This window comes from Pteronotus mesoamericanus, unplaced genomic scaffold (assembly GCF_021234165.1).
Source record: "Pteronotus mesoamericanus isolate MK-2021 breed Mesoamerican mustached bat unplaced genomic scaffold, CSHL_Meso_final scaffold_99, whole genome shotgun sequence".
Classification (NCBI taxonomy): Eukaryota; Metazoa; Chordata; class Mammalia; order Chiroptera; family Mormoopidae; genus Pteronotus; species Pteronotus mesoamericanus.
Genome location: NW_026555330.1, coordinates 4,683,236 through 4,699,043, shown reverse-complemented (window position 1 = coordinate 4,699,043; position 15,808 = coordinate 4,683,236). Strand labels below are relative to the sequence as shown.

Sequence of the window (15,808 nt, the reverse complement as noted above, 5' to 3'; positions counted from 1 at the left end):
ACCAGTCGTTTGCTGTACAGCAGGGCTGTGCTGCTGCCACTTGCAATTGCCCAGTTTGTGAAGTTCATAACATGCTTCACCTGCCGGGACAGGCCCGTGATGTCATTCTGCTGCTGTAGTAACTTCATCTGTCTTTCTTTTGTAACATTCTGAAACAAAACAAGAGGTTCACCACAGAATTCTGTATGAAAAAAAATCAAGTCATAATTTCAATCGAAAATGAACATATTACCTCTTATTTCTTTTTTAAAATGCGAATGTTACAAACAGAAGCTAAAAATGGGTTAACAAGCTCCTCATTATTCAATGAGCCAATAATCAAAGGAAAAGTTACTCACAAAAATGGGACTAAAACTTAATTCTCTAGCTAAAAAGGACATTCCATATAGAGAAATTACTGTTACTTATATATTTTTTTCTTCAAAAGATGAAATGTCTTTGTTAAAAATAGTGTTTTTCTATTAATGCTAATCTAGCAATTTTCAACCAGAGTGCTGCAAGAATTTTTCAAGCATGTAATACCTGACTATTTAGTCAGGGGCACTGACCTCTTTTCCCTTAGAATGTCAAATTAAAGAATGACAACATACCCTCACTGGTATGGCTCAGCTGGTTGGAACACTGTCCCATAAACCAGAAGGTTGTAGGTTTGATTCCCCGTCAGGGCACATGCCTCGGCTGCGGGTTCATTTCCCACTTGGGGCACGTACAAGAGGCAACCAATGGATGTTTCTCTCTCACATTAATGTTTCTCTCCTTCTCTGTCTCCTTCCCTTCCCCTCTCTCAAAAAATCAGTAAGTATGTCCTTGGGTAAGTATAACATTTTTTTTTTTAATTTTATTTTAATGACAACAGCCAACACAATAATAGCCATCCAGTATGAATGATTCAAAATTATGCCTTTTTTTTTGTCAGATCAGCAAAAATATTTTTGGGTGTGCCACAGAATTTTAGTAATTAGTTTATGTGTGTCATGAGATGAAAAAAGTTGAAAGTCGCTGGGCTAATTAATACATTATATGGAGTACATGGCATAAAGAGCTGACCTTTACAAATAATATTATATAATCTTAACTTACTATATTCCTCAGGCCAAAGAAAACTTTCTGTTACCAGTGCCCCCTCCTGGTATGGCATGAGGGTGGTATTCATATCTCTTCTTTTAAATATTCAGACAAAATGAGAAAGATGAATTCCAGAGCTCTAAGAGTAGAGATTAGGGAAACTTTTGATCTGACAAAAGCTTATAAAGAAAAAGTGAGTATGTGAGGGTTGAAGGAAAGACTAATTTGGAAGAAATGCTACAAAGGAAAAATAAACTGCTTTCTGGGAAGTAAAACTCCCAGAAAGGATAGGTGATATCCTCTGTACTGTGACATTGGTTCAGCATACCAAACAACCTATCTACTTCGTTTTTAAATACTCTTTATTCACCTTGGTTAACTAGACAATTTTTTCCTCAGGAGACAAGTTTTTCATTTTATAACGTAAATCAATGAATAACAGTATCCAACTGAGAGAAGTTTGACAACTTCACTGGAAATCATGCCTCTTATAAAACTTAGGACAAACTCTATTTTACAAAGTTTTGGAACACATTATACTAGAAAACATCTGTTATTTCAATTATCAGCATGTGCCCCGGCTGGTATGGCTCAGTGGATTGAATGCCAGCCTGCGAACTGAAGGGTCACCGGTTCAATTCCCAAGCAGGGCACATGCCTGGGGTGCAGGCTAGGTCCTTAGTTAGGGGCATGTAAGAGGCAACCACACATTCATGTTTCTCTCCCTTTCTCTAAAAACAAAGAAATAAAATCTTCTGAAAAATAAATAAATTATCAGTATGTTAGGAGTGTGTGGCAGATTTACTACTAGGTATTTATGTATATTTCAGCATTAAGAGGCATCTTTTAATTCCAAAGTTCTTGAAATGGTTTAAAAACATTATTTTAGACCTATAGTTAAAAATGTACTTACAGTAAGCTAAAAGGTTATCAAAAATAGTTGCATACTCAGTGTTCTATTAACAGGGTCTTTTTGAAAACAAAAATCTATCAGGTTTAAGTGCCACTGGCTGGATATATAACAAGAAAGAAATCACCAATTTTAACAATATGTGTTAGAGTACTTGTATATCTCAATGAAAAGATGAAATTCAGAAATAACACCAAGCTACTATAATTTCTGTAATTTGTATGTAATTATATGTCTATTTCTTGATCATTCTACAAGGAAATGGAAGAGAAAAAAAATCTGTTACGGAAAATTTGAGGTTAACAGTAATGAAGTTAAGTAATCAAACACCAAGCAGTTTAAACTGTTCCTATTCAATGGTGCAGAAAACATAACCTCGTATCATCTAAGCCTACTTAACAGCACAAAATTTTGAGAACCAATCAACTGTAGTTAGCAGATGAGTTTCTGAGTAAAACTTAATTTGGGTTTCAAAACTTGACTGGAATCACATCTAGAAATTTACATCTACATATTAATCTCAAATATGCAAAACAAAAACCTGGTATAACAAAACTATCAGCAAGTTTAAAGTTTACAAATTTCAAAATGAGCAACAATTTTTGCAAAACTATGGGATATTTTTAAAATGAAACATGCAAATGACTCAAGCAGACTCCCAATTTACATTCATATGCATGTAGAAGTGAAATTGGGATGGAGGGGCACCGATGCGATGGGTTGGCCTTGCCTGCTTCTACGTCACATTTTAGTAATAATGCTTCCATTCCTAAGAAGAGAACACTCTTTCCTAATTTATACAGTTAAAATCAGTGATATTAAATTGTGGCACAAAGTAATAACTAACTTGAAAAAAGGCCTATTTTCCAATGGCACATGAAAAAAAAGATTTTAAATTTATTTCCCTATCTCCCACAACCAATCTAAAAGAGCTTTCAATAAACATCAAAAAAACAGCTAAAGAGCAACAGAAGCAGTTGTTTGTTTGTTTTTGGCTTTGAACCGTACCTCTAGCTGCTGTAAGAGAGATTTTCCTTTCTTATTTATTTCATTGATAAGGGTGAAAATAGCCACTTTAATTTCCTGTTCTACTCGCTTGTTAGTCTCATTTACTTCTTTTATCCTGAATAAGAGAAATGCATCATTAGGTTATCAATTTATCTCTAAATCATCAACTATTACAGAAATTCATCCAACTGGGCACTTAACCAAGCAATTAAAATTAAACCTTTGTCAAAATGTATAACATATTTCAGCAGACCTAACCACTCAATTTGGTCCAAACAAGTTATGTATATAGACAAAGAATAGATTAAATATTCAGTCATTTTAAATTAAACTCATAAAGGCCAGTTTATTAACCTAGATGGCAATCTCCTTTAGTTCCTATGATGAATATAATATACAAACATGTGACATCAACAATTGCTGGTTAGTATCAATTCTGGCACACTGGTTCTAATTAATCTTAATGCTTTTCAAGAACTATGTGCAAAAAAAAGACAATGTTGCAAACAATAATTATCTTTTCAAACAGCAGGAATTAAGCTTGGAAGCAGTAATTTTCATTTGTAACTTAAACCACTTCAAATATGGATTCTAATATACCCCCTTCATATATCTTCTCAAAATGGTTTCTTATTGTATATAGGTAAGGGCATAAAACATTTTTAATCCATTCTTTTAAAGTAGTTGTTAGATGTTCCAGAAATAGATATAAACTCCCACCATGGTAGAAAAGTTTTTGTTGCAAATATCAAATAGCTGATACCCTACTATTTACAAAATAGAAAGGGGGAAATCCCACCAATATAAATAAATAAAATGTTAACCATAAGAAGGAAGCCTTCAACTTTTATACACTCTGCTTCTGTACCAACTATATATATAACCCACACTTTCAAACCCCAAATTGACCTTAATTTGCCAAAATCAAATTTGATTAACTTTAATATACTCAATCGTAATAACAGTTTTCCCTCTTTTGTCCGTATATCAGCGCTTATTTGGGAAGTTATTTAAAAAATTTGATTCAATTCTGTCCTTAAAGTCAATGGGAACATTTTTTTGAAAATGAGAATTCTGATTGCTAATAAGACACAGGGTTCTCAAAATGATTCTACCCAAGACTAAAATCATTAAGCATGCTGAAAGCAGAGAATAGTTAGCCACAGTCAGACTCTCATTGGATTTAAGGATGTCTACTGTATGTCCAATTGTGAAGGAAGAAAAAATGAATGTACATTAAAAACTGAAGATGGTCATCAAAAATGTCTAAAAGGGTACGTATCATAAGAGAGTTTAAACACCTTTTTTTTTTAAGCTTTCTGAAGATGAAACCATAATCTCCCCAATCCTCTGCAATCATAAAACATAAACTTCTTGTTTTAGTTCTCTGCACGGATTGAGGAATGCATATACAAAATATGTACAAAAATACAAAATATATAAAAAAGTAGACAAAAATGAGACTGCCATGTGAACCAACTCACTATCCTTTCTTTGAAAAAGACATCCATCTGTAATTTATGAGAAGACAGTTATTGTCTCCAGTACCACCCACAATCTATCAGCATATCCAAACATCCTGACATATCCACTAGAACCAACCATTCATGATTAATGTGTTATTTACATATATCTGCAACTTAAGATTAAAATTCTACTACCTTACTGTTTTATATATAATGTATTATTTTCTAACATTATAATGTACCATTCATTCATTCATCTATTTAGTATTTTTTTAGTGTTATGTGAAATTTGAAATAATCATGAATTACTTTTAATATTCTGAAAGTAACTAAAAGCCCTATTATTTGTGAATCTAAAGAACAAACATTATCAACCTTATTCATACCTCCGGGAATATACAAGTTTAAATTATGCCAGCTCCTAGTGTTTGTCTTCCTACATTAAAGGTCCTCATTTTGTTAATTTTGTTCACTTCTGGAACTTATTCCCACTTGCTCTATCAATAAATTTAGTTTATTTAGAAGTGGACCAATATAGGATTTTTTTTAATACTGATGGTGTTATTGATAAAAACAATAGCAACAGTTAAAATTTAAGGGTTTACTATGTGCATAAACCACTATATATTCACCTTATAATATTACTAAAAAGAGGTACTGTTTTTAATGCTTGCTTTACAAATGAGAAAACAAATTTGTCCACCACTATTCATACTTTCCTCTATTCTGTATCTTCAATAGTCTGTAGTTAAAATTTTATAATTCAACTCTATATATTAATTCCATTTTTTACATTTAACTAAGGGTTATCAAGATTAGAGTCTTATTAATTATAAATCAGCCAAAAATGTATCGATCCTAAAAGGCTATTCAAAATTTTGGTCTATTATGTTTTACTTAATTAACAAGTATAATTTAAACTCATACAATTTACCCCTCTCCAAAAATATTTTAATACGATTAATATTAATATAAAAGAAAAAATTCAAAATGGACCCACTGTTTATAACCCTTAAAGTGAAATTATAGTTTTAAGGCAACACACCTATTCTGCACCTGAGTAGCTGCAAAATGAACATAATTCTTCTTCTCAAGAAGTTTAGCCAGTAGATTCTCAATTGCACCTTTCTGGTTTTGAAAAGCTTCTTCCAAAAACTGGTACCTTAAAACCAAAACAAAAACTACATTTAAAACAGGAAATTTATGATTAAGATTTTGGAAATGAAGAATTGCTGCATGGGTAAATCCAGAAACCTTATGTAAACGATCAACATTCTGGTCACACATAACTTATGTCAGTATCAATTTTTAACTAACAATCTCTCCCCATCTGAACCAAAACTGAAAAGCCATTATAAGGTTAAAAAAATTACTCAAACACTGTTCAAATGCTAGCTCTTTACATTACAATTTTGATTCAGGATCAAATTTTTTAAAAAATCCAAATACTGCCATATGTTATATACATTTTATACCATAAAATATAACCACATTATAGAAAATACTTTCAAAATTAAGAACCCCCCCCCCATATTTCCAACATCATAAAATTGCTACCACTGTAATATACAATTCCTTAGTCTTTTATCATGCATCTTTAGGTACAAGTGTAATCATAATGCGCACACAATGATTACATTTTGCATCCGACTATTAGCCTTTATTTAGTCTTTACAATCACCACTTAAAATAATTTTTCAGTTCTAGATGCTTTATATTGTCAAACTTTTCCAAAAAGAGTGTATCAATGAAAAAAATCATTGGTATCAGTTTTATTGTAACTGTGAACATGAGTGATGTGTGTTAAGATTTTCTAATATTATAATAGTGAAAATTAAGACTTGGTAGTAAAGACTACAGTTCGTTGATTACTAGGAAGGTAGAAGAAATTTTCTTTGCTAGTTTCATTTCCTTTGTGTAAATTATTAAGCCAACAGATATTTTGGGGCTTCTATATGCTAGGGACACATGGATAAAAAATCTATTACTGTTCATATGCTTGTAATAAATCAGCACAAATATAAAATGATAGCTAGCAAACTGGTAAGACCTATGATGGAGGTATATGAAGTCTGTCCGGATAAAGTCCAGCCATTGTTAAAACAACAAAAACAGTATGCACATCAATGTAACCTAGCAGCCAAGGAGTGTGGACTGGGACACGCATGCGTGAACAATGACTTCATTGTATTAGTTGGGGCGGGCAAGCAGACCTTGTTGAGTGAGCGTGTGCACTGTGTAGCTGTTGCATTCAAAGTGACAGCAAGTACAGTGACAAATCTGCACTTAATTTTGCTTTAGGCTTGAACATTCCACCATGAAAACTATTAAGATGATTCAGGAGGCCATAGCTATACTCGTGATTGGCAGCTTCATCACAACAATGTGCCCACTCATGCATCACATCCCCTGTAGAGTTTTTCGGCTAAACACTGAATCACCCAGGTGACTCAGCCCTACAGCTCAGATGTGGCATCCTGTGACTTCTGGCTTTTCCCAAAACTAAAATCACCTTTGGAAAGGAAGAGATTTCAGACCATCGATAAGATTCAGGAAAATATGACAGGGCAGCTTCTGGTGATTGGGAGAACTGTGTGAGGTCCCAAGATGCCTGCTTTGAAGAGGACTGAGGTGTCATCATCTTTTGTACAATGTGCCTTGTGTCTTGTATCTTCTTCAATAAACGCGTCTATTTTCAGTAGTGCATGGCTGGACACTTTCTGGACAGACCTCGTACACAATTTGCAACAGGAACACTACCTCATTCTGTCTCACTACAAAGGAAAGCTTCACAGAGAAGTGACAACAGAGGCATACTGAGAAGCTACAAATAATTCCGTTTAGCCAAAGAAAACCATGCAAAGGTCAGAATATGAGACAATAACTAATAAACTTGAGAACCAGACTGTAAAGGGCTGAGTATAACCATGCTAATTTTTGAATTTTTGTTTTCTCAGTAATGGGAAACCCTTGAAGAATTCTAACCAAGATGTAATAATAATCAGATACACATTCTAGGACGATCATCGGACAAAAATATAAAAGATAGATCTGAAGAAAAGAGAAGGGAAATAGAAATCTAAGATGGTAGCTCAGATGAGATATCAAAGTATAAAACTAGCTGGTATAGCTAAACAAACAAGCTTCAACAACAAACTATGTCAGAGAGATCCGCACCTTTGGTGATTTGGGAGTTCAGAGGGCTCCAGCTAAAGTTAAGATCCACAGTATAACCTAAAAATTGAATGCCTAGCTAAGGCAGAGTCAAAAGGAGGGAGGTGTCACTGGAATTGAGGAATTCCAGGTACTGACAAAGTTATAACTGTCTCTATGGATACTGAAATCGCTACAGACAGGAACTGAGATGAAGAGGAAGACTATGAGCATCTTGGTACTTGGGTCTTCAGTGAAAGTCTCAGTGAGGGTAAATACGGGAGGAAAGGCTATATGGTTGTAAACATAAAAGGAGGTTTGTTTAGTGGTGGGGTTCAAGAGGTAAAGGAAAAATAAAAAGTAGTATAACAGTAAAGTATAGAGGACCATGGGAATTAGTGTTACAGAGAACATCTGGCAAGAGAGGTTTTTATTTTGAACAGTAAGAATTTTTTATTGTAACAAAATGTACATTAAAAATTTACCATTTTATAATTTTTAAGGTGAATATTTTGAAGGAAAAAACCTATCTATAATGTAAAGTCTAGCACATTATAATTTCTATCAGATATTAAACAGCACAAAAGCATGTGGGTATCTTAAAGTACTTTTAAAAAAGAGGTCCTATTGTTAGAGAGGTGGCCTGAAGACTGGTCCTTCACTGAAGAACTTTTTTTTTTTTTACCATAATTTCTCCATGCCCAAAATAAAATTTTATTTGGTTTAATCTGCACAAATAAAGTAGGACTGTGAGATTACCATGCTAACTCTTTTGACTTAATAAGCTTTATGTTGTGAGGAAGAAAGCTCTTTTGATGCCGAGTTTGATTATATCAGCATGAAAAGGCACTGGATAGAAAGGTCAACTAGAATCATAATTCACAAATATTTGAGAAATATAATCTTGTACAAATTCATTTCTCTTTCCCCCTCAAAGTAAATGTTTTAGAATCTTCTTTCTAGAAATATTTTTGTTGTGTTCATATGAACAAATAACAGGGAACACACTATGGACCCATCTAGGTGAGAGCATGTGTCATCTCCTCCCTTAGCACAAGAGTATACAGCTGAGTTGGGCGTTAAACATGAGTAAGGGCTTTCTAGGTAAACAACTTGGGAGAAAGGTACTTTCACTTAGAAAAAAATATGAATGGGCAAAAATACATAATTCTGAAGCCATTCATCATTTTAAAGGCCTTGGAAAAGAAGGTAAAGCTCTGAGAGTAGGGAAGTAAAGACCCATTTTGCTGAAGTTGGATTCAGATGATAAATAATAGTGAACCAGCTAGATATTAACTGCAAAATGATAATCGTATGTCTCTGCTCACTTGAATACATTTCAATTGTATTACTAGAAGAAAAATACTAGCTGGAGCTTACAAAACAAAGGAGCAATATTAAAGTAGTTTTGGCTACATCCTACTTCTGATTTTCTTAGCTAATAGAATACACTAACACTGCATTTTCTTTTCTTACTAATCAAAATTATAAATGAAATACTTAAGAAGTGGGGAGAAAGAATAACCAATAAACAGGTTAAGCATAAGTTTGATTAATACATAAATACATGAAAGCAATTTCTTAAATTTTAATCTTGCATATGAAGCAGTAATTCTTAACATAGGCTTCTTAATCACAATGAGCTATTTTTAGTGTGTCAAAATATCTAGGTAAAAGTTATGCAGGCCCATGATTTAGCTGGGACAGGCTAAGTAAGACTTTGTGCTTTTGGCTAGAATTATAAAAACTCAGTATAATAAATATACCACTGGTTATTCTGATTTTGAATAGAATTAATCACCATGCTTCTATGCTTTTTTCTTATTAAGAAATATATTATTTAATGCGGCTTGCTGAAAAGTTTTTGAATATCTGGTTCTCAAAAGTCAAGAATATGAGATGAATAATAAAAGGATTGTTTTTAAAAAGGTTGAGAGTCACTTAGTTAATAACTTAAAACTATAACTTTTAAATGCACATTTAGAATCTTATTAGGTCCTGAGCTACACAGGAATGCTACTCTTCTTGCCAAGTAATTACAGTAGTATTATTCTTAGTAATTGTCAGCATGCAAACAATCGATAAGATTTAACTCTGTCACCCCTAGGGAAATAAGTCATCTTAGTTTGTATCCAAACTGTGTCCAAAAATAAAGCAGTAATTCTGAACTCAGTTTATTTTTTAATTCAGGTATTCCCCTTAAAATTTACTGCATTATAATTTCAAATACACATTAGAGGTTCAATTCCACTAAACCTTTCTCCCACTTTCAAAGAGTATTCATTTATAGCCAATTTTGTCAAAATATCCACCCACTCTATATCCTCAAGATTACTCTGAAAAAAACCCCAATCATCATATTTTATATAAAGATTTATCATCTATAGCTAGCAATAGCTAACCTGTTTTGAGAACTTGTGTTTTCAGACACTGTGCTAAGTATCTCACATTGACTCTCATTTAATCTTTAGAAAAACTTAATGACTATCTTAATGACTAGGTATATTATTATCTTCATAGTACTAGTTGGATGATTTCGATAACCCTCTAAGTTCTTCAGGTAAATATGAAATAATCTTATTTATCTTAAAGGACTGTTCCAAGAATTACGCTGAGCAACACACATAAAGCACTTACTAAGCATAGTACTTTGCTTACAAAAGCAAAACAGGGGCTTAATCCTAGTTATCACTGCTAGTTTTAGTAGTAATTTTAAATTATTTCCATTGTGACAATATAAAACGTCAACCCTTCAAAAACAAAAAGCCTACTATGCACATAAAGTGTTTTTGAGAATAATTTAAAATGAGGTTTTGTTCCTTATTTAAGGTTCTATGTAAAGGGAAGATGATAATAGCCTAAGAATTCACAAAACGTTGAAGAAAGTAGGAGCTCTAAGCAACCATGATGAGAACCAAAAAGGGTGGAAATTTCAAGAAAACTTAGGGAAGACATTAAGATTGTCACGTAAATAGAACAAAGAATCAACTCTATATCTCAAAGGTGATATTAGCTGCTATTTCACATACATAAGACTTCAGTTAGGATGGGCTGTTACTTTTATTGCTGTCTTCAAATTCACTTATCTTTTCTTCCACAGCATATGACCTATTGTTAATGCCACACAAAAATCAGAGGAAAAAATGGGGACGGGGAATAACAGCAAAAAAAGTAAGTTTTGGGACTACTTTCATAACATTAATATATATAATTGGCATCCCCAAATGGGAAGAGAGAGGGAAAAGAAAACTATATTGGAAGAAATTTTAAAAAAAAATTATAATGGAGTAAAATTTTCCATATTTGATATAAACTATGTATCTACAGATCTAAGAAGCTCAATATCTCCAAGCACAAGAAAGATTAAGAAAATTACATTAAAGATTGTTACTTCCAAACTGCTTAAAGCCAGTAATAAAGAAAAAAAATCTTGAAAGTCGCTTTAGGAAAAAAGATACATTATGTACTGAGGAATAGAGAATACGGCAACATCTTTCAAGTACTGAAAGAAAACTGTAGGTCTAGAATTAGTTATCTACAAAAGTGTCTTTCCAATGTGACAGCAGAATTTTGGGAAAAAATACGTTCACCACTTTTGACTGTGAGGATAGTTTCACAAGTGTATGCCTATGCCACTGTAAGACAGATATCTAAAAGACTCACGACCTCAGTTTAAGAATGTAGTAAGAGTAACTGCTCCTCCACCACCTCTAAAGGACTTAAGGAAAGTTTCAGTAATGCTGTGGAAGATAGGTGGGACGAACTCATAGAAGTAGCAGACACCAAAAACCCCACATGTGGATTTTTTTTTTTTTTTAGACAAAGTACACATAATCTGATGGCCAAACCCCATTCTAGAAATTTAATGGTCCCAACCTGGTAATGCTTCTATGCACTGGCAAAAGGAAATTCAATCCTTTATTGAGGAAAGTATTGTAATTCTAGACAAAAATTTGCATAAATAATTTTTCAAGGAAAAAGGTTCACAGTTTGAAATAATCACATATATGAGGAAACATGGCACTCTGAGCAAAAATCAAGGGAAAAACAAAGAGGAAATAAAGATCCACCAACAAAGCAAAATATCTATGCTTACTATATTTGAAGAATGAAACACAACTTGCCAAATATTCAGGCAACTTTTTAAAAAAGTAGGTAAAGAATACAAAGAGCCTCTAACTTTCTTTGGCGACTCCCTGTGAATCTATTGTATAATTTCTTATCTCAAAATGAAACATTTTTTACAAGGGGGAGTGTGATTGGCAGATTTAAAAATTTTTAAATGCAACAAATTGGTTTTAATGAAAGCTTTACATGGTTAAAGAAAATATTCATTAATTGATATTGTTCAGAAGAAAATGCCTCTGTTTTGTATTTTGAGCTAAAAAACATGGAAAAAATACATAAGGTAAAAGACATGGAGAATGAATGGTACAAGGGGATCATATACACACACCAAAGTTCCAGAAGAGGAGACAAGAAGGCAACAAATGTAGTATTTGGAGAGATTACCGAATAAAGCCACAATCCAGAGACTGAGAAAACCAAACCAAAAGAGGAATCTTAAAAAGCAGTCAAAAACCAAAGACAGGTTACCTTCAAAAGAATAACTGGAAAGTTTGCTGATTTCTTAAGGAGAAAAAAGGCAATATGCTTATACGATCAATATGCTGACAACAAAAAAATAATTGACAACCTATACATAAAATGCTATATATACATAGCATAAATATCTCAAAAATGGGAGTAAAAGAAAGATATTTTTAGACAGACCAAAACAAATTTGTTAATAAAATAGGTATTAACAATTTCAGAAGATTGAAATCATATAAGCCACATTCTCTAACAACAATGCAATTAGATTCAAAGTCCATTTTTTTTTTAAAAAAAGATGCTTTCTGTATCTGGACTTTAAAAAAAAAAAATCCTACAACTGACCCTTGAAAGCAAGCATCTGACTATGACAGAGATATTTTTCAATAAATATACACTCATAACCCTGGGTTTTGCATCTGTGTATTTAACCAACTCCAGATTAAAAAACAGTACTTTCGATACTCAGCTGGGTCTCCACGGAGGTGGAAGGCTGACTGTATGCATTGTTCTATGCCACTTTATACAAAGCACTTGAACAGTTGCTTTCTTTGGTATCCAGCAAGCCTCTACCAAGTCTCCATGGCTATCAGGGGATGACTCTGGTTAAAAGTTTTGGGGGAGTCAAAAGTTACACACAGATTTCCAAATGCATGGCAGGGGGGTGTCAGGCCCCTTGCCCCCATGGTGTTCAAGGGCCAACTGCACTCTTTTAATCTATCCATTGCTCAAAGAAGAAATTACAATGGAAATTAGAAAATACTTTGAACTGAACTTTTAAAATACCTTACGTCAAAATCTGAGATAGGGCTAAGGCAATACTTAATAGGAAATTACCATTAATTAAATTAAAAGTATGAAATTTAGTAAGCCAAGCATTCATCTCAAAAAGGATAAAAAAAGAAACGTAAATAAACCCAAAAAGAGTAAAAGGAAAGAATTAGGATGGATACAGAAAATAATCTGGAAAAAAAATTTAGTAGATATCAACAAGCCAAAACTTGGTTTTTTGAAAAATCTAGTATTAACAAATCTGTGAAAAGACTGATTAAACACACGCACGCACGCACGCACGCACCGACCAAGAAGGCACAAATAATTAATACTAGGGATTTATTTATTTATTTAAAATATTTTGTTTATTTTTAGAGAAGGGTGAAAGAGAGGGAAAGAACATCATTGTGTGGTTCCATCTCACGTGCCCCCTAGTGAGGACCCGGCCTGCAACCCAGGCATGTGCCCTACACTGGGAATCAATCCAGCAATGCTTTGGTTTGCAGGCCGGCGCTCAATCCACTGAGCCACACCAGCTAGGGCTAATACCAGGGGCTTAAAAGAGGTCACCAACATTACACATCTGAAGACATTGAAAAGATATTCATGAAACCTGATATCAAGAAATTTGAAAATTTAGATAAACAAGTTTATAGAAATACACAATTTTGCAACACTGATATAATAGAAAATCTGTAACCACAGAAACATCTGAAACCTGTAGATAAAAAATAAATATACCCAACAAATTCCTACCTAAAATACATACCCCACAGAAACACATGTACATGTATCCCAGGAGATCACAGGGAATATTCTGATTTTTCACATCACCCCAAACTAGAAACAACCCAAGTTACTATCAATAAAGGAACAGATAAAACTAGAGCCAGGGAGTTCCCAAACTTTCTTTTTGTTATTTAAATATTTTATTTTTTGTCCTCACCAGACAATATGCTTACTGATTTTTAGAGAGGGGGTAGAGAGAGGGAGGGAGGGAGGGAGGGAAGGAGAGAGAGAGAACCATTAATGCGAGAGACTCTGACTGGATGCCTCTCATTCGCACCCAGACCTGGAAATAACCGGAAATTGAACCCATGACCCTTTGGTTTCTGGGACAACACTCCAAACACCTGAGCCACACCAACCAGGGTTCCAAACTTTCTTGAATCACGATGCCATTTAGTGTTCCAGCAATTTTTTTTTCACAGAACTCTAAGAAATACCTAATAGTTCCATTTATCAAGTAGTTAGGTAAAAATTTTTAAAACCTACTAAAAATCCAGATTTTTAAAGATATCTTATATTGTATTTTTAGGTACTTCTTTCTCTCTCACTTAAACCTTTTTAAAAGTATGCACTGATATGCACTGAATTATTCTATTTGCCAGAAAGGATTAAAGGACTTGGATACCAGAGTAAAAAAGACAAAATAGGGTGTTTTTCTTCCTTTTTAAACATTCTAATTAATGAGAAAAAACTTAGAGTGATGTGGTAAGGGAGGGCCTGTGTGGCAAAAACTGGGTACACAGTATTCTGGAAGAGTGATGACATTTATACTAAGATCTCAAAGACAGGAACCAACCATGCAGAGATCAGAGATAAACCACAGATGACCAGAGGCAGGTTTCCATTGCTGCAATAGAAAATACCAACCAACAGGGTTTTTACTTTTGTCACAATTTTACCAACAAAGTCTCAACCTGTAAGTCCCTTGGATAACTGACCACTCTGTATGTTTCTTTCTCAAATTCTCTCTTCTGATATTCCTCTCTTTCTTGCTAGCTCTTCACCATACTCAATTCTCCTCTTCCTAGTCATAAAAGTAATCATTCTGTTGGGTGACTGACTCACTGAGCCTATAAGTTCCTCAGTTTGATAGGCCCACAAACTATGATATTTCAATTTACAAGGCTTTTTTCCCCCAGCAAAACCAAAATGAATTAATTCCATTTTGGACATCATCAATGAAATGAACTACTATTGAACCACATACTCAATCCCAAGTCTCATACAGACTGCAAGAGTACAAGATAGCAAAACAAAGTCTCAGTTTTTTAAATTACTATATAGTCGTTAGCTAGTATGGCACCTAGCACACAGTGAGCACTAAAATACCTACTGAACTGAGCTTAATGAATACTGAGTAGAAGTTCAATAAACAAGCTGCTTTTGTTCTGACAACAGATGTACCTTCTAAAAAAAATGTTTACAGAGGAAACCTTGATTTGTCTCCACAGCTCTAAAAGTAGCTCCCTAAGAGGACTGATAGTAGATATGAATTTATATGTCATTTCTACCAGCTATGTGGATCTCATCTGAAAACCTTTTTTAACTTTAGAAGAATTCATGGACAAAAATATCTATAAGTTTGGCAAATGTTCTTCTTAAAGTAGTGGTTTTCAACTTCCACTGAAAAACAAGAAACACCTACAGTGATTTACCAGTATTCTTAAAATACTGTAAAAAAATTTCTGAGCCCTAGCTGGTGTGGCTCAGTGGATCAAGTGCCAACCTGCACACTGAGGAGCCACTGGTTCAATTCCCAGTCAGGGTACATGCTTGGGTTGTGGGTCAGGTCCCCAAATAGGGGCGTGCAGGAGGCAACCCATAAATGAATGGTTCTCTCACACATCGATGTTTTTCTCCCTCTCTCTAAAAAATATTAAGTAAAACCTATTTTTTAAAAACCCTATTAAAAAATTTTAATACCCAAAATGTAATTTAAGATTCTTATTCAGCAGTCTGGAGTAGCACTAAAGCATCAGTATTTTTTTAAAGGTCTCTAGGTAGTTCTAATATACATCTAGGATTATCCATCTGGATATTCATCTACCCA

General features: G+C 33.7%; 1 protein-coding gene across 2 annotated transcripts in view; it reads right to left on the bottom strand.

The window, feature by feature from the left end:
- TRIM33 (tripartite motif containing 33) overlaps positions 1–15,808 on the bottom strand; it is a 111,218-nt gene that overhangs the window by 31,310 nt on the left and 64,100 nt on the right. For both annotated transcript variants that reach the window (XM_054564897.1, XM_054564898.1), the window contains exons 5-7: positions 5,495–5,611; positions 2,984–3,098; positions 3–149 (exon numbers count right to left, since the gene is read on the bottom strand). In XM_054564897.1, coding sequence (XP_054420872.1) covers positions 3–149; positions 2,984–3,098; positions 5,495–5,611 — 379 coding nt within the window. The remainder of the gene's footprint in view (positions 1–2; positions 150–2,983; positions 3,099–5,494; positions 5,612–15,808) is intronic.